Source organism: Coptis chinensis, chromosome 4 (genome assembly GCF_015680905.1).
Source record: "Coptis chinensis isolate HL-2020 chromosome 4, ASM1568090v1, whole genome shotgun sequence".
Taxonomy (NCBI): domain Eukaryota; kingdom Viridiplantae; phylum Streptophyta; class Magnoliopsida; order Ranunculales; family Ranunculaceae; genus Coptis; species Coptis chinensis.
Window position 1 is genome coordinate 84,980,557 of NC_141459.1, and position 23,048 is coordinate 85,003,604.

A 23,048-nucleotide genomic window follows, 5' to 3' on the forward strand; every position below is an offset into this window, starting at 1 on the left:
TTTACATGTTTGTGGACCATGGTGGTGATCAAGGGTGGCAAGAGGTGGAACAGTTGGGTGACCAGGTATTGTTTCTGGGATTGAATTCGGTGTGTTCACTGGCTCGCGATGTTCCTGAATGCATACCAAATTCAATATATTTCACCAATCACAAGTGTTCAAATGGACAGGGTGATATGGGAGTGTTCAACATGGAGGATAAAAGCAATAAGAAATTACACAAAAATCCTACTTTCGAACCTGGGGTCTCTACGTGGTTTACCTCATGTCAAGTGATTATTGTTTATTGATGGACAGCTTCGTTCTGTATTTTTATGCCTATTGTAGTACTTATATTGTTTGTGTGAGCTGAGATGATGGAATTGGCTGTTTAGCCAAGTTTAGATGTTGAACTCCATTCCTAATATATTTTCCAATGTGTAAAATGATAACCATTACGGCAAATTTCTGCACTTACTGTTGTAATTTCTTCGCAAAGGTGTCTGACTCTGGATGAGAAGATTCTTGTAGTCTGAAAGTATAGTTCAAACTTCAAAGTTAAATGCTTAATGGTTTAAACATAACATTCATTTTAATTTGTCCCTGGTAATTCACCTTGCGAAACCTTTGGTATAGATAATGGCCTGAGGTTCCCACGCTCTCGCGGGATAGCCAACAATGTAATGCTTCATAGTTCATACCATTACGAACTGGAATCTATCCTAATGCGTTTAGCAGAGTTCGATACTTGATCAGTTGATCTGATTGGGATGACCAGCTTTCAGGACGTACTGTGTGTGGTCTATGATCTACTTCCAGGATGTACAGTATGTGGTCTATTTGGGTTTCTGAATAGATACAGCTGGTTCTCTGCCATCTCTGCCAGTGATATCGATCTCTAACAGTCCATTCTATCAAAAATTCGGTCAAAATGTTGGGTCGAACAATGCCTATTAGACTAATGACAAGAAATCGTCCTACAGGCCAAATGCCTCCGCTCTTGATTCCGTCACACTATTTAGGTTTTTCGGGATAAGGAAGCAGCCACAGACCAACTAATATCCTCCTCAACTAAAGAACACGATACAGAACACGAGTTACTGGAATGTTCACCGATCAACTTATGCACACCTCAAATAAAGAGCACGATACAGAACACACAAGAGTTACTGGAATGTTCACAGATCAACTTATGCACACCTCAACTAAAGAACGTGTCACAACAGAACATACAAGAGTCATGCCAAAATTCAATGACTTTTAGCTAGCTGAGGTCAACTTTTTTAATCATTTTTGTGTGTAAATGGTGGATAAAACAATACACTTATAAAATACAACAGAAAAACAAAACTTAAACTTTTCACCCTAAAGCTAACATCCATTCAATAATCTCATAATTCTGATGCATATGAACCCAGGGGAGCATTTTCCAGACACTACTGTCAGTCTCGAGTCCTCAATCATTAAGTGGATAGAGTGGTTACCACAGAAAACATAGATGAAGGAATTACAGGTACAAGAAGCAGATATAGGAGCCCATTATTACTACTAACACAGGAAAACACGTACAACAATTACAAGCTCCCCAACAACTGTGGAAGCACAGAAACAAAAAGATTAGCGAAATCTTACAACCACACACGATATATCATCCCTGCTTTTCCTAGAGAGTGCTTCTTCTGCCAGGTGTTTAGCTGCAGCGTTGGGATCCTTTATGTTCTTAATGGAATCCACTGCTTCTTGGTTTGACATTACCTGGTGAAAGATTTGGAAAAAGTTGTGATTATGAGTTTATATTCATCTATTACACGATACGAAAGAAATGTAAAAAATAAAAATTAAATTAAATTAAAATAAAAAAAATAAAATTGGATCTTTATGAATGATCTCAAGTGAAGTTAACAATTAATTTGTACTAATACTTGAAGAATACTAACCGTCCAGAGTCCATCGCTCCCTAATATGAAGAACTCCGTGTCTTCATCTATCATCTCCATTTCCACATCTGGAACTGAACTAAGGTGTTCCTTCAAGCTCTTATCACCAAATGCTCTTGCCACAGCTAGCTGTCCATCGACTCGTGGGACGTCCCCTGATTACATCAAGCGTTTTTACTCTAATCCAACCATATTACCTTCATACATTGCTTTTCAAGATTTAAGTGAACTAGTGAAAGGAGACTAGCGATAGGTTGTGCCAGCAAAACAAAAGCTGGATGTGTTGACCTTGCCAAAGGCACTAACTTTATTGAGTGGATGGGAAGGAAGGAGTTGTAACACTCTGATTGGAATTGGCAGTGTCCAGTTTGATATAACCATTGTTAAATTATCAAGGTAATAATATTCATCTCAGCACAGACTGGTTGCACTAAAGAACACTTTTAGTATCTATAGAGACCACCTTACCTGGAATATTGGAAACGAAACCACCCCTGCTTTCTATGTTAGAGCGCTCCTTGCTTGGCTCGTGATCAACTGAAAGTTGTTTGGCCACCCCATTCTTACAAATAACAGCACGAGAATCTCCAATATTCGCCACTACTAGCTTCTTACCATTAATCAGTATTGCAGTAACTGCAGTTGAACCTCCTCTTCCAAAATCATCAGCTTTCTCCAAAATTTTAGAATCAGTTATTCGGTATGCTCTTTTAATTGCTTTCTCTGTCTCAGTCCAGAAGTCATGCTGATTGCACAAGAGAACATGTGGAAGACGTGATGCAATGAAAATTAAAAATGATGTATCAAACAAGGAATGAACAAATGACAACACCATATAAGCAATTACACACAATAGATATTTACCTCATTTAAGATGTTCTCAAACAAATGAGAGCACAAGTAATCTGGAATTTCATGACTTAAATGTCCATCAAATATTGCAAATAAGCCCAACTCCTTTTCATCCACTTGCTTGAACCGTGCAACAACATAATCTTCCATAGCATGGTGTGATTTTCCCTTAACCAAATGGAAACCATGTGCTATCTTGTGGTTTGACATATCACTCACACCTTCTTCTGTGTTCGATGAAGATGTAAAGCAAGTTTTAACCTGTAGAGATGCAGATGCATGTGAACCACAATGAATCCCTTGGAGAAGGCATTACAATACAAGTATTTGACCCCCAGAGGCCCAGAACAGTAATAATGTAGTATCAATACCAAATAGCCACACACAGTTTAGAGAAAAACAAACCATGTAATGTGGACGCCCAAGATTAGTGAGAATGTAAGCTAACAAGGACAAACATTTAAACGTTGCAGTATAGATACTGGAATTTGGGATGTGACTCCTTTAAAACACATAGGTACAAACATCAACATACGCTCCATATTGTCAATTTTAAAAGATAGTTTTTTCCGTTTCAATTCATGATTTATATTTGCTCTTTAATCTTCTCAGACCTGGTGCTGCTACTAGTGAGATCTGAGGTGACAACCTAAATTGTTCGGCTCCGGACAGGTAGTCTTGTACTCTTGTGCCCGATGGAAGGTGGCTGTGGGGAGAGAGAGGGGGGGGTGTGTTACATCCTATAATTCCTGATTTGGGAGGAGAGGGGTTAAGTCAGAGCAAACCATATCCCTGCAATTTTGAGACGAACAAACCAGGAAGGAACAATAGCTGCAGGAAAGGCACCCACCCAAGGAAGTAACACAAGATCCCATTGCTGTTGAGACAATTTCTAGATCAAGTTTAGTATTGAATAATATAGGAGAAAGTGCTAGAGGAAGGACTGTTACTAATTTACAGATTTCTGGTAGGATCTTTGGCATAAGGTCTGGCGTAAAAAGGAAAGATGGTGCTACTGCAACGAGGAGTTGGCAGTTCTGAAGCTCTGAGTTGAGGTTGACACTACTACTACTCTATAGTACCTACATCCTTACAGATTAATGTAGGAGAAACTCTTCCAGCAACCATAAGGTTTGCGCTCCTTTGAAAGGCATATTAATGTACCAAAATGTAATGAATTTGAAAATTATACTGACGAAAGGTGCAGAAGCAGATTAAGGACAAGGCTACTTGGGTTAATATCAGCAGTGCATGGAGGGAAACAATCTAGTAGCTGATGCATGCTCAAGGCAAGGTGCTGGGACGGATAAAGGAAGCAAAAAGTGGTGATTTCATAGGCCTCCATTTGTTCACAATGTGGTTTATCAATACCGTAGGAGTTGACAAACACATGATTGATCGAGATTTTGGTTTTTTTGCAAGTGTGTTGGTGGAAATTGATTTATCTAACCTATCCCCAACCAAATATGGATTGAGGGGGAGGATGGAAAGTCTTTTTTACAAGAAGTTGAAGTGGTAAGGCTGCCAAAGTATTGCCCGCACTGCAAAACTGTTGGTCACCTTATGGCGGACTGTGAAGTACTCAAAAAAGTTCAAATTGAGGAAGAAGCCAAGAAAACAAGAATTGAGGAAGTTGCAATGGAGAAAAACACAAATGGCACGGCTATAAAGAAGAAGAGGAACAGAAAAAAACAAAAACAAAGATGTCGATGCTGGTACTAGCGGGGTAAAGGACCAAGATGGTAACACTAATGTCTTTCCAATAGTTGTTGACAAGGGGGAGGGTGCTTCTGCTCAAAACGAGAAGATTGCTGAGTGTAGAAGTACCCAAATGGAGGAGCCATCAGAGACAGTGCATGAGGCACAATCTGAGGCCCTTGCATTAGCAAATTCAAAAATTGTGTTGACACCAACAGTGGTGGGGATAACTCCTGAAGCTGTTAGTAATAATGACATGGCTGTCGTGGATCAAGTAGGTGTTGCTCGAGTTCAGGTGGATGCTGCTGTAATTGAGTTGGAGGCATCAGCCTCTAAGTTGATTGGCAAGCAAGCAGAAGCTAGTGCTCCCATGGAACAACAACAGTCGAGATATGAAGTGCATACTATCTCTCTACCTGGCACAAGGTCGAGAGTTCAGAAGGCAACTCGAGCAGAGGACTACTGTGAGGCCAAAGAAATGTAAAGAACCCTCTCCAAGTGTGGTTAGGGGACGCTTACCTGGTGAGATTAGTCCTACCTTACCTATGATGAAGCAAGCATCCAAGGCAAAATATAAAAGTAAAAACCTTGATGGATACATTAATGAGATTTGGGATGACACTCTTGGTCTAACATACGCTTGTTGTGAGTGTGGGACCTTCTTCTATAATTTTGAGAATGCACAGAAACATCTAAGGAATGACCATCCGGTCTTAAGAGATAAACTCTTGTTTAGTGGCATACGGATAGATGTTTATATGTTGTTATGTCTGTGTGTACCCGGGTGGGTTATGTTCACGAGTGTTCATGATTGTAAGGCTTATAGCCTAGTGTTGTTTTATTAGGATTATCCCTCTAATGATCATACTCTTAGGGAGGTATATAACTCTTTGAAGTTTAATCAACAGGTAGGTGTCCCGTAACCTTTTCAAAAAAAAAAAAAAAAAAATACCGCACTTACTCTTGATTTGTTTTGTGTACTGATGCATAATACGTTTTGTAACCGTCTTGTAACCGTCCTAGATACCCGCTGCTTGTTCTGTTCCACCAATCTAGGACTTGTGATATACTATCCGTAACAGTAGCTAATCTTCCTATCCTTAGTAGTTTAGATTGAGTAAATCTCTATTGTAGTTGTTATCTCCTCACATGTAATTCCTTAAGTAGTTTTGCTCTACGCAATCAATAATAAGTCATTTTGTTCCTCTTCTCCCTTCCTTCATATTTTAGACGGTACCGGAGCAATGACCCATTCATCTTTCATTCATCATTTTTTTCGTTCTTTGCATGGCCGATCGTCCAGCCAACCCACCCAACACCTCTCACTCTCAAGGATTTGATGATCCATTTTCCGTGCATCATTCTGATAGCCCCCCGCAGCCATTCTTGTTTCTCCACAATTATCTGGGGACAACTATCCTTCATGGTTCAGATCTATCTCCAGAGCACTCCGAGCCAAAAACAAAATTGGTTTTGTCGATGGCTCCATCACACCACCCACAGCTCAAGCCGAATTGTCCAAATGGTCTAGATGTGATGATCTTGTTGCTTTATGGATTCTCAATTCAGTCTCACCATAGATTCGTGGTAATATTCTCTCTGTAGATTCTGCATCTGCTATTTGGAAGGATTTACACTGTCGATACTCACAGTCGAATGCACCCAAAATTTTCCAACTCCAGGATTCCATATACTTGTTAAAACAAGAGAACACTACGGTATATGCCTATTTCACTTCTCTTAAATCTTTATGGGATGAACTCGACTCTTTATCTAATGTGTCTGTTTGTACTTGTGGCTACGGCTCTTCTATGGAAAGATTCAAGATGACCGTGCAATGAAATTTATGCAAGGTCTTCATGATCATTTCAAACCAATTCGTAGCCAGATTTTACTAATAGAACCTTTTCCTAGTCTTGCAAAAATTTATTCTCTTGTTAGACAGGAAGTAAAACAGCAAATAATTCATGATTTTCCACCTCCTACTCTTGAAGCCGCAACCTTGAGTAATCAATTCTCCAACAACAAAACAAACAACTGGATGCATAATGGAAGGAAACCTCAGTCTACAGTCTACTTCTCAGTCACATAATACTGGCAAATTTACTCGAGAACAAAGCACAAATCAATCTTCCAACAACAACCGTTGTTGCTTGAAGTGGCGGAAGCAACACTTAATCGAAATCTACACTTTATAGAACCCTAAATGCTCTGTTTGGTTCAGTGCACCGAGTTGCAAATGACAAATAGTTGCAAATGGCATGTGATTGTATTGCATCTGATTGCATTGCATCCAACTTACTTGCGCTTGGTAAACCCAAGACAAAAGGATGTAAAGTTGGTTACATTATCCACTACTTTTTTTCACATCTTATAAAGTTGGTTATATCATCCTACTACTTTTTTTCACATCTTATATAAGGGAAACCACCTCTCTTGTGTTTGCATCTATTTACACAACTTTTTTGGCTGCAAGTGGAAGTCATGAAAACTACTTACATAGTGCATATAATTGCAACTTGTTACATCAACCGCCTATTTGCATTTTGCTACCAAACACTGTTTTGTGGGTGGTTACATGAAAATGGGTGCAATTACATGTAAATACATCGAATCAAACCCAAACAGAGCGTAAAAGTCTCACTTTTATTGATAATCACTCAATAGTTTATAAACACAAACACAACTAAAACAATTGACTGAAATCCTAACCATAAACCTTTATTTATACTAACTGACAACAAAGCAAACCAATGAAAATATGTCACATGGCAAATAACTAAATAAAATAAACCAACTAAAAGGAGGCCGCCTAATGCAACCCATGGGCTTGACTTGAACTCTATGTCTACATCAACAACTCTCAACGGGGGCAATTTCAGTGGAAGACCACGCCCATTCCCATTATGTGACCATTGCAATACTGTCGAACATTACAAGAGTACTTGCTACAAGCTACATGGCTATCCAAATAAAAATGTTCAAGCACATGCAGTCTCATCAGACCCCACTCATTCTTCGGCTACACCTCCTATGTTTTCTACTGATCAATATAACCAAATCCTCAGTATGCTTAAATCGGGTAGCTTCATGCCACAAGCAAATTTGACAGGTATATCTCTTTCATGCTCTTCTCAATCAATTTGGATAATCGATTCAAATGCCACTAATAATGTTTGTTTATCCTTACACCTTTTTTCTTCTTATAATGCTTGTTATAATGTTTGTTTTAACGTAATACTTTTAAACTTCCGGATGACACAATTCACTTAATTACTCATATTGTTACCATTATCCTCTCACCATTGTTGAGACTTGAAAATGTCCTTTTCATTCCGACCTTTCAATTCAATCTAATTTATGTTAGTGAATTAGTCAAATCTCAAACCATATCTGTCGTGTTCACTAATGATTGTTGTGTTTTTCAGGACCAGTTATGGAAAAGGAGGATTGGACTGGGATGGCTACATGAGGGACTCTACAATTTTTAATTAGCTTCTGTTTGCTCTTTTCAACTTTCCTCCAACAATAATTTCTGGCACCTTCGATTAGGACACGCCTTCACTATTCCTTTATAGATGTTGTCTAAGCAATTCCCTTTTATTTCTTGCTTTTTTATTTCTTGCTCAAAGACTGTAACTTGCACTATATGTCTGCAAGAGAAACAAACTCGTTTGTGTTTTCCAAATAGTTCTATTAAGACTAGTAGGTCATTTCAAATGATTCATTGTGATATTTGGGGTCCCTTTTCATTGCCTTCACATTCAAATGCTCGATTTTTCTTAACTATTGTTGATGATTTTACCCATGCAACATGACTCTATCTAATACTTGTCAAATCTAAAACGGCCAAAATTTTAAAATGTTTTTTTGCAATGGTGCGGATTCAATTTCATTCCAACATTCATTCTGTTATTTCTGGTATTCATTATGTAAATGAACGTTTTAATGATATTCAAGCTGTTCGATCCAACACTGGGTCTGAGTTTCTCAAGATATGCAACATTGTTTTTTTGAACATGGAGTTATTCATCAACGCAGTTGCGTTGCTACACCACAACAAAATGGTGTAGTCGAAAGAACATCACTTGCTCAATATTGCCCGAGCTTTACATTTTCAAGCTCATCTCCCTCTATCTTTTTGGGGTGAGTGTTCTTACCACTGCATATCTTATCAACAAGCTGCCCACTCCTCTATTAAAAGGCAAATCACCAAACGAGCTCTTATTCCAAGCTCCACCCAATTATTTACATCTTCAAGTCTTCGGTTGTTTATGTTTTGCTTACAATACTACCATTAAACATAAGTTTGATCAGAGAGCCAAACCAGTTATCTTTGTTGGTTACCCACATGCTCAAAAAGAATACTGTGTTTTTGATATTTCTTCTAAGAAAATATATGTATCTCGTGTTGTAATCTTTCATGAAAATATTTTTCCTTATCAACATGTATCAAGCAGCACCAGCAACCACTATTCGTCAGTCTTCTCGAGACAAAAACCCACTACCACTCCTAATCAAGGATTACCGTTGCCCCGCTATCCCTCATAAGGCTAATCTCATTCAATGTGACTCCAAGATTTCCTATGGCTTTATATGTTTCTGACAATAATTTTTCTCCTCAACATAGAGCTTTTTTATCTAAAATTTCTTCTATAGTTATTCCCAAGACATTCTCTGAAACTGTCAAATTTCCACATTGGAGAGACGCAATAGCTGCTGCAAGTGACACAAATTTAGGCCCAAACACATAAATTGACCAATAATTTCGGTTTTAGGCATGGTTGACCAATAATTACGATTTTAGGACAAAAACAGGTTTACATCAGCATCTATCACTAATAATTTCGCTATAAAAACATTTTCGGGCTAACGTCAGCAAATTATTTTTTATTAATACCAATTATGACGTTCTTCTCCTTCTAACAAAAAAAACTCAAACTAGAAACTTGTAAAATACTTTTGAGATCTAATTGTTTCCATCTTTGAGCTAGTTGATTTGTGTGTTGTGAACTTGTGATTAGTGATTTAAGATATGAGAAAACATTTATCTTCTTCTCCATCAAGCAAAAAAAAAAACTCTAACTAGAAATTTGTAAATTTTTTTGAGATCTAGTTGTTTGCATCTTTGAATTAGTTGATTTGTGTGTTGTGATTAGTGATTTAAGCTATAAAAAAACATCTTATTCTCTTATGACAAACACTTCTCATTTTTCAATTCTACATTATTGGTAATTGAAAAATAATTGGGTCGATTTCGGCACCGGTTCAACAAACAATTGAACAACAATTGAATTTCTTTTTCAAATTCTCAAATCTTGTGTTAATCAATTGTGATTTATCTCGATTTCGATATTGTTATCGTTGATGATATTTTTAAGTTTGGAGTAATAGTCTAATACACATGCAAATAACACTATGCATGTGTAGTATACACATGCAAACATCATTATGCATGTGTATACATATGCATAACAAACATGCAAACACTACTATACATGTGTACACACACCATTATACATGTATAACAAACATGCTACTATACATGAACACACCAATATACATGTGTTCAACAAACATGCAAACACCACTATGCATGTATACCATATAAAATAAATTAAAATTTTCATGTTAGTCCTAACATAAAATGTGAGTGTGCTTGAAAAGTCACATGGGAGTTTTCCGCAATAGCCACAACATTTTGATTTTGATTTAACTAATAGCCACAACATTTTGATTTTGATTTAACTAATAAAAAATTAAATAAAGGTAATATCGTCTTTCAGCAGTGGTCAACCCAGTTTGTCCTGGAGTCTTAATTATTTGCGGAACCAAACTAGAAGCGAAATTAAAATGCAATTTTGTCTTACGGACCCGTTTTCTGTTGCAGCTTTAGAACAAAACCATACTTGGACTATTTATTCATTTATCTTTCCATCACGAACCCATCAGTTGCAAATGGGCCTTTAAGATCAAATATCAATCTGATGGTTCCATCAAGCGTTACATGGCTCGTTTAGTTGCTAAAAGATACAACCAAGTTGAAAGGAAAGATTATCATTTGCTCCTGTGGAAAACTAATCACGGTTTATTTGCTTATTTCTATTTGCTACTACAAGAAAATGGCATATCTTTCAAATGGATGTTCACAATGCCTTTTCTTCAAGAAGATCTCCTCGATCTCGATGAGACTGTCTATATGAACTTACCTCTTGGATTTGCCAAATGGTGGAGCACAAGGTCTGTCGACTAAATAAATATCTATATGGACTCAAACAAGCATCTCGGCAATATTTTGCCAAGCTTTCCAGTACATTAATTCATGCAGGGTTTCTTCAATCCAAGTCTGATTATTCATTATTTACTAAGATTCGTGGTACTGACTCCACCTTCGTGCTCATTTATGTCAACGACATTCTCATCACTGGCAATAATACTTCTATTATTCAACACATGAAGCAATTCTTAAAAGCAAAATTCTATATCAAGGACTTGGCAGACTCAATTATTTTCTAGGAATCGAAATTGCCCATTCTAAAGAAGGTCTTTTTCTCTCACAACGTAAATACACCATGGATATCCTTTCTAATTCAGGAACTACAGGTGCTCGGATTTCTAACTTTCCTATGGAACAAAACATTAATCTTACTACAAATTCTGGCACTTTGTTACCAGATTCTACACTTTATCGACGCCTTACTGGTCGTCTCTTATACCTTTGTGTGACACGCCCTGATATGTTGTCCACTATCTCATTCGTTTCATGCAGTCGCCCCAAACTATTCATATGGATGTTGCCAATCGAATTCTCCGTTATCTCAAAGGCTCTATCAACAAAGGTAAATTGTTATCTGCTTCCAGTTCCCTACATATCTCAGGCTTTTGGGACTGGGACTAGGACTGGGCTGGTAGTCCCATCACTCGTCGGTCTACTGGTTATTGCACATTTCTTGGCTCTAGTCCTATTTCATGGAAGACTAAGAAGCAACACACTGTGTCTCGGTCTTCTACAAAGGCAGAATACAAATCCATAGCCATTCTTGCATGTGAACTTCAATGGTTGAAGTCACTCCTTTCTGACTTGGGCATCCTCTATACTTCTCACATGACCATGTTCTGTGACACTCAAGGGTATATCTCAAAATCCGGTTTTTCACGAAATGACCAAGCATATTGAAATCAATTGCCATTTCGTCAGAAAAAAGATTCAGGACAAATTACTCTGTCCTCGTTTTGTTACTTCTTCGCAAATTGCTGATAATTTCACTAAGCCACTTGGCAAGGACATGTTTTTCAGACTGATTCACAAGTTGGGAGTTCTTGACATCCACTCTCCAACTTGTGGGGGAGTAATACGTCCTGTAACTATCTTAGATACCCGCTTGTTGTTTTGTTCCACCAATCTAGGACTTGTGATATACTATCCGTAATAGTAGCCAGTCTTCCTATCCTTAGTAGTTTAGGTTGAGTAAATCTCTATTGTAGTTGTCATCTCCTCACATGTAATTCTATAAGTAGTTTTGCTCTACGCAATCAATAATAAGTCATTTTGTTCCTCTTCTCCCTTCATATTTTAGAATGCATTTTGTCAAGGAATTGGAGTAACATAATACTCCATTCCATCTTAAATTTTCACGGTAATTCTTCATTCCCTATTTTTTCTTTCATTTTTTGGTAATCCAATACAATTACCCCTTTTAGCAAAAGAATAAAAAGTGTGGAAGACTGAAGAAAAACAAATGAAAGGAACATTAGCACAACAATAGAGAACAGGTCAGACGATGGATGAACAGTGATGAGAAGTGCAAAATAAGGAGTTCTGCCATGGTAAGTACTAGTTGCAAAGCAGGCTTATATCTTCTAGCCGTAACAGCCAAGGTAAGGATAATTCTGAAAAATGTTATTCCACCTAGACCAGCTTTAAGTGCTCATCAAGACAAATTTGCTTATAACTTCAAGTGGATGCCCAAAATCTCTAAAAGCCATATACAAACGGCAGTTCTTTTCCTTACCAATTTTGAAGAGAACACTGATACAAAGATGTTAAGAAATTCCACCAAACATCATAATTAAATTTCCAACAGAATATCTTTTTCATGAACATGGAGATCTATTGCGTTATCCAAGATTATGAAGCACCTCAAAAGGCAACAAGCTCTACCAACCAAATCTATAGGTTTTGGGGGATAAATCCATAATGGTGTAATTATCACCTTAATGTCCTAAAGGTGGTTGTTTTTTGTTTGGCAAAAACATTTGGTGCAAATCCAATTTATTTGCTATTTGTCTATTCATGATAACCGCGTGTAAAGAATGTATGTCAATGGATCTGCTAACAATACTAAGAATTGCTAAACTATAATTTCCATCAACAAAGAAAAAATAAAATCCACACTTTGAATGCAATATGTTCATATCTAAACCTACAATACATAATTATAAAAAGAAAAGGAAAAAAAGCAATACAAGAATAATAAAAAGTCTAACCAAAGACATTTATTGAATCTCCACATTTTTGTATCCCTTCTCTTTTCTTTCCTTCGTCAAACATACGTGTACCATTATTATATATGTGAACGTGCAATAAAAAAGAAAGACATAAGCAAAACCAAACTAAGGAAAATGAAAAAAAGAAAGCTAACCTTGTGAAGTAAATCTCCTCCAGCCATGTGCACGTCTTTGAATATAATCACCAAATAAAATAAAGATTGAATAGGGGAGAAGAAAAAGTAGAAAATAAAGATTGAAATGAAGACAGGTGTTTATATACGTGTCCATCTTTAGCAGTGCACAGGTGTCCATCTTGTGGGTCGTTTGCATGACGCGTTATTGCCCGCTAGAATTTCTAACAAAGTCCAAATCATTGCCTATTAATAGTACGATTAATTGGTCGACAGAATCCTGAAACTGTATGGATAACCATAAAAATAAAGGATTAATTGGTCGACATACGTTAATTAGTAATTTAGTATGTACTTTGTACTTTCAAGTTTCAACTTTGAGCGGATGAACGGGACGGCCCAGCCCATGATCCAGATCCTGTCCAAAATAGCTTCCCAATGACCCATTTTAATGACCCCAACTTTCATCCCAACTTCACTTGGTTAATAGTACATGACTTTTGTATATTCAAGTTCCTAAGCTTTTTTATATCCTTGAATCGTTATAAACAAAATGTTCGGTGCCGGGACAGATTCATTGGGCTTGTATTTGATAATAGAGGCTGAAACTTGGCCTATAATATATAGGGTTTTCTCACTTTTATGAAAGAATTTCGATCCGATGTAGCGAGATATATATTCCTACATTGGCAAGAAGTACAAGGGCATCTATGAACTCAGATTTCATATTGAAATGATTTATAAGACTAGCAGTTACACTTTATGAGACAACCAACAGTGTAGTTATTATAGATTATCGATTTTATTTTTTTTATTTTTTTATTTTTTTTTTAAGCAAAAAGGGAATCACTCCCACAGAACTAACACTTACGAAAGTCAATCAGAGATTTTACTTAAGCTCAATCCAAAAAAAAAAGGAGGTGCTCGCCTCCCCTAAATTTATTATCATTTTGGGCTTTTGGCGGCCAGGAAAACCATATATATATTTCTAACAAAATTATAGGCATGTAGGGAGTCGGTCATTTGTCTGTTTCCACTATTGGTCGCAATCAAGAATAATCGAACCTTCTTAAAACCTTTTGCTTTGGGACCTCCAAAGTAGATTAGCACAGTGAGCAAACTTAATAAACAAAAATGCAAAAACAAAAGCATAACAACTAAAGAATAAATAAATAGTATTGTATAAATAAATGCATGTTGTCAAGCTCAAACATACATATAGGTCTGTTAGACAACTTAAGATAAACGATATCTACGATACTAAAATCTCTGCTGTCTGCCTATCTAGTTATATAAAATGCTTAGAATGGTTTCTATTAATGACCGGGTCCTAATCTACTATAATAGTAAAATTAAAATTCTATGAGTACATATTTAGAAATACATTTCGTGCAGGATGCAGTGTTATGCTACCCATTCATCATCAGTACAAACTGCACGGCATTGTTCGTTTTAATAGATTGGCCATTTTAGCCTCTGATGGTCACGTTGAAAGTTGAAAGTTGAAAGTTGAAAGTTGAAAGTTAGATAATATTCCTTGAAAAAACTAAGAGAATTGCTAAAGGCTAATAAGCAACCAATTAAATAGAGTTGCATTTTAAGGCAGTGTTCTAAAAAATGCTAAGCGGTAGTCGGGCGGTGGGAGAGCGCCTAGGCCTTCTAAGCAGTGTCTAGACGGGCTAGGCGCTAGGCGGTTTTTTTTCCTAATATATATATAGTAATATACACATATACTACAAGAAATGAAGAAAATAATTTACCATAACTCAAAAAATAAACACAAACAAAGATACTTATTATAAAAATGCGTAATAGTTGAGGAATATTGACTTCATATAAAAACATACTCTTTGTTATAGTGGCATATAATTTACATTAGACTTAAGTCTTTTAAACTCATTCAAATCTTAAGTCTGACCTTCATTTTTCAACATTTAATCATTAAAAAAAAAAAAAAACTTGAATGGACTGCCTAGACCCGTCTAGCCCGCCTAATTGATCCGCCTAGACCCGCCTAGTCGGTCCACCGATTTTTAAAACGATTAGGGCCTAGGGCGAAGTGGGTTGGGGAGCTTAGAGACCGCTTTAAGCGACCACCTAACGATGATCGTAGGCTTTCAGTAGCAATAACCCCCGCTTGCAGGGGAACCTTTACCAACGACCATACCCGTAAGGAGGCCTCCGGACACACCAAATTAATAAAGTCGGATGATCAATTGGTAACCGATAACCAGTTGATCCATTTGTATTAATGATGCAATCAAGCTTCAGGTATATCAAAGTATTGATAGCACGAGACTACACAACCAATATATGGACCGATTCTTCTTATTTGGCAACATTTTCTATCATGGTATTAAGTACAAAAAATTAGGAACAAGGAGTAATCAATTCCTCCGTTGCTTCTATATCCCAGTTTTTTGCTGAATCCTGATGTAGTTCATCATCTTTCGGTACGTGATGGTTTTGGAGAACCCCTAATCTCAATTCTCAATTCTCAAATCCCTAATCTCAATTTTCAATTCTCAAATCCCTAATCTCAATTCTCAATTCTCAAATCCCTAATTCACAAATACTTTTTTCAATCTCTTTTTCCCAAAAGCAAATTCTCAATTTACATTCTCAATTCCAAATTCTCAATATCAGTTCAACTATAAATTTCAAATCCACATCTTTCTCAATCGCTAATTCACTTTTTAATCTTTATAATACCTTTTTAATACATTTTAAACAGTTTAAACTATAATCCGTTTTTAAGCTTAACATATTTCAAGTTCAGTAGCAATTCTCACCTTTCAAATCCTATGCAGTTTAAACCAACCTTTTTTCTTTATCCATCACAAGCCCATGATCAATAATAGCCCAAGGTTGCTTCATACCTATATTTCCTGGTAAAATCCTACAATGTAAACATTTTTAGTTCAGGAAATAACGCATCTTATTGGCTGTCTGAACTTCTTCTTTAGATTGGCTTGTTGTGCCTATGGATTAAGTCTCGTGCTTTCTCCCTCAAACATATCAGTTTCTGAATGTGGGTTCAGAACTATCATTGGGGGTTTACTTCTTTTTAGAAACTTTGCTTCTTTTCTTTTCTCAGTTGATACTTGACGTACAATACACGGTTTTTATGTGGAGATAAATTTCTTGGGTATCGTGCTTTCTGCAGAGATTGGTTCTAAATCTTTATATTGTCTAAACAGGATTTAGCAGAGTTTATATGTTATGATGAGTGCCTTAATCTAGACTCTTTTCTGTCTTAGTGCGGGTTGAGAGATCAATGGGCAATGATGGTCTGAGTGAAGAGGTAGCCATTTGGCGGATTAGTTCTATACCAAGGAGATTATGGATAGATTATGGGGTTTTTTGCAAACAGATGGACTTGTATGAATGGGTAAGAAATGAAGTTGAGTTGAGACTACTTGAATGTGGTTGGAATGCTGGTGAGTTTGGGCTGTATAAAAGATTATTGGCAGCTCAGTGGTTCTTCACAGTTCTACAAACCGAGTTTTTTCAATTCTTTCTTTACATGAGCCCTAACACAAACAAGTTTCTGTCTCCCTCCAAAAACCCAAATTCTGTTGAACTGCTTGCTATGGATTTTGCTGCCAAGATGAAGTTGCCTTATACAGATCCTCCAATGATAACCAGTTCTGAGAAAATGAAAAGTAAATACGTGGGCTATAATAAGATGACTCTATTTGGTCGTGTTCTGGATGGAAGGCTGAATATGAGCACTATCAAATCAGCTATTGAAAAAGCATAGTACCCTTTTAAGATTGAAGACATGGTTTTGTACAAAGGTGAAATATTTCAAATCAGGATGGAGTCTCAGGAACATGTGGCTGCACTTCTGTTGGGGCAGCCTTGGATTGTAGCTCAACACATTTTTCAGATTATACCATGGATGGAATATTATGAAACTAAGGAGTTAAATTTCTCAAAGTTTTATGTGTGGATGCATTTACATAACTATCCTGAGGTTTATTTGGACAAGGAGATTATTGAGGGGAACCTGGTTGAATCTGGTTATTTTGATATGTCTGATCTCAAATTTCTGGAGTTTTATCCTAAGACTGAAACACAACCTAGTTGTGTTCGAGTTAAAGTGTTGCTTGATGTTCACGAACCAATTCCACCTGGTTTTCTCATACCGGAATCCATTGATGGAGTCGACTGGATATCTTTTGTTTTTGAGTATCTGCCAGTTTTCTGTTTTAAGTGTGGCTTCATTGGACATCATTTTGCAGCTTGTAATGTAACTGAAGCAAGTCATGGGAATGAAGTTCGAGTTTCACCAGGAGGACAAAGGTTTCAGTTCTATTCTTCCAAAACTCGCATTGTTCCAAAACCCATTGGAGACCGAATTGTATTTGGGTTCTCTTTGTTGTTTGGCACTGATCTCAACCAACCACTTCTTCAGATGATTACAAATATGGCTGATTCTTCGGTAAATTCAAAGCGCATGAACACATCTCTTTGAACCTTTAAAAGGACCCATGATCATTGACATTTCATCACCTCAAACATGCATCATTGCTGGACCTAGCAAATGACCTTGGATGGCAAAATCCACACGATCACCTACCTCTAACGATGGAAGCGCACAACTCAACTCGGTGGGGTTCTCAACTCAAATGGATTTCCAAAATTTTCATCCCTTACATGAACTGGAATGCCCTTTGGATTTGCCTGAGATCTCAACTGATCCTAAGAAGCTCCATTTCATTGATTTGTCTCAGCTACATGATCAGGCTGTTTAGCAGGAGGAATACTCTTATAAAAGGCAAGAAATATCGCAAGGGGTAGCAGCCAAAGATGCGATGAAACAAGACAGGGAGAATGTCAATGAAATGGTCGAAAGTTTCTTTGAGGAAAATCGAGAAGCTAGAAGAAAAACTCCTATTCATAATGAAGTTGAGGTGGCTGCTGTGCATCCTAACATACTGCAGAAGAATTCAGCTGGGAAAGGAAAAAAACATCAGTCGGTTAAGGGTTCTGGCCGTAAGCAGACCCCAAGGATTCCATGAGTCTACTAGCGTGGAATTGTCGAGGGAGTGGCCGGCCTTCGATGATGGAGGAGCTGAAACAAAAAATCAAGGATGTCAGGCCTATATTTATGTTTGTTATGGAAACTAAGTGTTCTGTAAATAAAGGAGTCAGTTTAATTAAAAGATTAGGGGATTTCTAGTCTTTTGTAGTCCCAAGCCAAGGTTTGTCTGGTGGTTTGTGGATCTTTTGGGAAAGAAGTGTGGTTGTCGAAGTAATGATGTCCGACTCTTGGTTCATTCACTGTAAAATCTCAGTAAAAGTGAATGGAGTACAAGAAGGTTTCATTTTGTCATGTGTCTATGGAAACTCTAAGTCTTGCATTCGGAGATTACAGTGACCTGTTCTTACTATGTTTAAACCCACAAATGATGAATCATGGTTGCTCATGGGAGATTTTAATGAAATAACATGTCCCGAAGAAAAATGTAGGGGAAAACGTTTTAATTATTCAAAAGTTAGGATTTTCTTGGATATGATTGATGATTGTGAGTTGTTTGATTTGGGTTTTGTGGGTAGTATTTACACCTGGACAAATAGACAGAAGGGGCGTCACAGAATATGGGAACGAAATGATAGAATGATGGCAAATGAAGGTTGGCGTTCAAGATTCTCTGATTGTAGAGTTCATCATGAGTTGGCCACTAGTTCTGATCATAAGTTTCTTATTTTAAAGTTGATACAAGACAGGGTAACGGTTAGACGGCCTTTCAGGTTTGAAATAATGTGGCCGCAACATGGTGGCTGTCAGGAACAGATAAAAGATGCTTTTCAAAATGAGTTGCGGGGTTCTCCTTCTTTTGTCTTATGTAAGAAGCTTCAAACCTGTCAAAAAAATTTAAAATGGTGGAATAAGCATGTGTTTGGCGAGGTTGAACATAAGTTGGAATGTGTTTTACAGAGGCAGAGTGAGATTCAAAGTTTAATAGAGAATGACAATGAGACAGAGGAGTTATTCAAGGTGGAGAATGAATTGATACTGGAACATAATGATATCCTAGTACAGCAAGCAAATCATTGGGGGCAGAAAGCTTGTCTAGATTGGTTCCAGTTTGGAGAGCAGAATACAAGGTTCTACCATAACATGGTAAACTGTCGAAGACAAAGAAATTATATACACTCAATCAGAGATAGAAATGGTAGAATTTTAACTGAAAGGAGACAGATAGGTGATAGGCTCAGTGAATTTTTTGAAAGAGACAATGACTATTTCGGAACCTGATCTTATGTCATAGATTTTCAATGTTCAAGCTCCATGTCTTAATGAAGGTGAAAAATTCAATTTGTTAAGAGGAGTAGATAATGACGAGATTGTCACTGCTCTGAAGTATATGAAGCCCTTTAAATCTCCAGGACCGGATGGATATTAGGCATTTTTTTTTCAGCATTTCTGGAATTTGGTGGGGGATCAAGTAAGTGTGACAGTCAAGTCTTTTTTCCTCTCTGGCTCTTTCTCCCTGCAGCTAAATCATTCCTTCATTGCCTTAATTCCAAAAATCATGAATCCTTCACTCCCGGAACATTTTCGACCAATCAGTTTGACAAATGTGGTTTACAAAATTATCTCCAAGATTATTGTCAACCGATTGAGGCCTATCCTTCAGAGAATTATTGGTCCGTTTCAGACTGCCTTCTTACCCAAGAGAATTATTCATGACAATGTTTTGCTTGCAAATGAATTTTATCATAAGATAAGAGGACATGGGAATAGAAAAGCTAAATATTTTGCTTTAAAGATTGATATGCAGAAAGCTTATGATAAAATCGAATGGAGTTTTCTAATAGTGATGTTGATCAAGTTTGAGTTTCCGGTGGATTGGATTAACAAGATAATGTTTTGTGTTCAGAATGTTTCTTACTCTATGCTACTAAATGGTGCTGCACATGGTTTTTTTAAGCCATCTCGAGGACTAAGACAGGGTGATCCCCTTTCGCCTTACCTTTTTATATTATGTTCAGAGCTTCTGTCTTTGAATTTCTTGAAACTGAACAGAGAAGGGCTTATACATGGTTGCAAATTGGGGTGATTTTGTCAACCGGTGTCTCATTTAATATATGCTGATGATCTTTTAGTGCTGGGTAAGTGTGGATTCGATGAGCAGCATCAATTGAACAATCTGCTAAAGGAGTATTGCAGAGTGTCAGGCCAGACTATCAACAGAACCAAGTCGCAAATTATCCATCACCCAAAATTGCATAGAAGGTTTGTTTACTTTTTGCGAAGATGTTTCATGATGCCTTCTACTTCTGTCCTGCCAATGTACTTGGGAGTACCAAATTTAACAGGGAAGGATAGAGTTCAAAAGTTTAGTCCTCTCTTGGAAAGATTTCAAAGGAAACTGGCAGGATGGAAAGCTAATTGTTTATCTAAGGCAGGCCGACTCACTTTGGTTAATTCAGTTTTATCTTTGCTGCCTACTCATGCTATGTCCTGTACAATTTTACTTGCACAAATACTGGATCGAATGGAGATTATCAGAATATCTTTTTTATGGGGCCATACACCATCAACAAGGAAACTTCATTATTTCCCTTGGAAGTTAGCATGTATGTCAAAGAATAATGGAGGGCTGGGCATCAAGGAGCTGCAGTTACAAAATTATGTTTCTTGGTAAAGAAAGGTTGGGATTTACTGAATCCAACATCATTATGGGCTCATCAAATGAAACAGAGGTACTTTCACAACTCCAGTTTCTTGAAGGCGGAAGTCAAATCTACTTCATCAGTTATGTGGAAAAGGATTTGTGAAACACGAAGCATTATTAATCTTTGGATCGGTCCGAAGCTTGGAATTTGGTACTTCTATTAATGCATGGGAGGAAAAATGGATTCCCATTCGAGGATTTGTTTAAACTTTACTTGGGAAACCACTTGACTGTCCTTTTCACCTTGTTTCTGACTTCATTGACATGGATACTAATACCTGGGATTGGGATAGGTTAAATGAATTTTGGCCTGTAGAATATGTGGAGAGAATTGTTTCGATGCCTATTACACCAAATGAGGAGGATACTTTGATATGGAAATGGGAGGAAAATGGAGAATACTCGGTGAAGTCTGCATATAATGGTTGCATTCAGTTGATTACAGCAACAAATATTATTGCAACAAATACATTGGTTCAGGATAACAATGATTATAAACATGTTTGGAAGATGAAAGTCTCATTTAAACAAAGATTTTTCGTATGGCAATGCTTGCAAGGTGTCGTCCCAACAACGGATATATTGGCATCTCATCATTTTCACGTTTATCCAGAATGCACCCTGTGTGAGAGATTTCCTGAAACACAAACTCATGTTTTCTTTGAGTGTTCCTTTGCTAGAGCTATTTGGTGTGGAACAAATTTGAGCGACATTGTTGATAGGAGGAATATGAATACTGGCAGTTTTAAGGAGCAGTTATTGTGCTTACTAAAAGATATAAGGACAATGCAAAATGGCGAAGTGCAATGCTGCTACTTTATTGGGGTCTTGTGGATTATTTGGATCGCGAGAAATGACACAAGGTTTCAAGGTAAGCATCCCCATCCAGTTCGATACATCAATAGAGCCTTGAAACAAATACAGCTGGTTATGGAAGTCATGTCCTGCCAGATGCATAAGGAAAAAATGCTGGTTTATATTAAAGGGTTAACTAGTATTACCCCTAGATGGGAAATTAGGGTCTCCCCCCTAAATACACAAAAAAAAAAAAAGTCAAAGTGGGTTGACCGAATTTTTTTTGTGTGTATTTAGGGGGGAGACCCTAATTTCCCATCTAGGGGTCCTAATTGGCTCATCTAGTAGGGGGGTAACACTAGTTCACCCTATATTAAATGGTTCCCACCCAAGGACGGACTGGTTAAACTGAATACAGATGGGGCTTCTATTGGGAACCCAGGATATGTAGGTGGAGGATGTATTCTCGGGGATTCAAATGAGGTAATTTTATAATGGGAGCATCGATTCCAATTTTCTTCGCAACCAACAATGAAGCGGAATTTGTAGCTCTATTATACGGACCTCAAATTGTGGCAGAAGCTGGATACATGAAGGTTGAGGTAGAAACAGATTCTCAATTGCTGTTTAAGGTTTTAACGGATGAAAACTTAAACTGTCATTGGTTATTAGCTAGAACTGTTACTCAGATTAAGATAATGCTGAGTAAATTTCAAGAAGTGCACTTCAGTTGGGTTTATCGTGAAGCAAATGGTGCTGCAGTCGCGCTAGCCTCACATGCGGCGCCTCAAGTAAAGAACTTCCGTTTGTTGGGGAAATCAAGTGTACACTTCTCAACTGGGCCTGTTGGAGACTTGTCTTTCCTTCCGCCATACTCGTCTGTATGGTGGCATCAGGCGCTAATGGTTATAAAGATGCAAGTCCTTTATGATATCCTGGGCACATGTAAATTTCGTTTGGTATAATAAAAGGTTCACATTTAACAAAAAAATATATATATATATTCCCAGGCTTCCAGCAATCCCAGCATGCATAACGTGCCAGGTAACAGTTACAACTTACAAATGATACCATTTGTTCAAGGCAGCATCGGTGCACCTCTATAAAAGGGCTGCTAGTTAGCATTTCTTTTTGTCTAACTCTTTCCTTGTATTAATCTAACAACATGATCACAACGTGATTAAAGTAGGCTTCCTTGAATTTGGCATTAGCAAGCAGGACTTGAATACACCACATAGTACTCCAGAGATGCATTTGGGTAGCTTCCAAATCCCCACAACATTGTAAAGTCAGCTCCTGTAGCTACTATAAATATGTGCATGACTCTATTGTACAACGAAATTCATGGAGAAAGGCCGGCTCCCTATGGGTGTAGCAGCGGACAGCGATTCTTCCGTCGAGTCTTTCTCGTTTGCACTACCTGTAGCGCCATCCCAAGTTCAACATTCAGACTTTGAATTTGGTTCTTCCACGTC

The 23,048-nt window shown here is 37.5% G+C and overlaps 2 protein-coding genes across 3 annotated transcripts; one reads left to right on the forward strand and one right to left on the reverse strand.

Moving 5' to 3' along the window:
• Positions 1-1,336: 1,336 nt before the first annotated feature.
• Positions 1,337-13,263, reverse strand: LOC147505269 (putative protein phosphatase 2C 39). Of its 2 annotated transcripts, none has more exons than XM_086557856.1 (5): positions 13,109-13,263; positions 2,781-3,029; positions 2,385-2,661; positions 1,917-2,071; positions 1,337-1,734 (listed from the first exon to the last, which is right to left on the reverse strand). In XM_086557856.1, the coding sequence occupies exons 1-5, from the start codon at positions 13,133-13,135 to the stop codon at positions 1,597-1,599; spliced, it is 846 nt and encodes a 281-aa protein (XP_086413982.1). In that variant the 5' UTR covers positions 13,136-13,263; the 3' UTR covers positions 1,337-1,596. The 2 variants fall into 2 exon arrangements, with proteins under 2 accessions (XP_086413982.1, XP_086413983.1); XM_086557857.1 differs by lacking the exon at positions 13,109-13,263 and adding an exon at positions 12,954-13,046.
• A 5,453-nt stretch (positions 13,264-18,716) lies between these two features.
• LOC147505270 (uncharacterized) lies at positions 18,717-19,503 on the forward strand. The gene is made up of 2 exons (XM_086605504.1): positions 18,717-19,220; positions 19,369-19,503. The coding sequence occupies exons 1-2, from the start codon at positions 18,717-18,719 to the stop codon at positions 19,501-19,503; spliced, it is 639 nt and encodes a 212-aa protein (XP_086461630.1).
• The last annotated feature ends 3,545 nt before the right edge of the window (positions 19,504-23,048 follow it).

Bases quoted from the DNA above. Each gene is read 5' to 3' on its own strand.
- LOC147505269 (XM_086557856.1), bottom strand. From the start codon at position 13,135: ATGGCTGGAGGAGATTTACTTCACAAG. The intron at 3,030-13,108 runs GTTAGCTTTCTT...GCATCTCTACAG, and splicing joins GAGGAGATTTACTTCACAAG to GTTAAAACTTGCTTTACATC. The intron at 1,735-1,916 runs GTTAGTATTCTT...ATCTTTCACCAG, and splicing joins GGAGCGATGGACTCTGGACG to GTAATGTCAAACCAAGAAGC.
- LOC147505270 (XM_086605504.1), top strand. From the start codon at position 18,717: ATGGCAAATGAAGGTTGGCGTTCAAGATTCTCTGATTGTAGAGTTCAT. The intron at 19,221-19,368 runs GTAAACTGTCGA...CTTATGTCATAG, and splicing joins CAAGGTTCTACCATAACATG to ATTTTCAATGTTCAAGCTCC.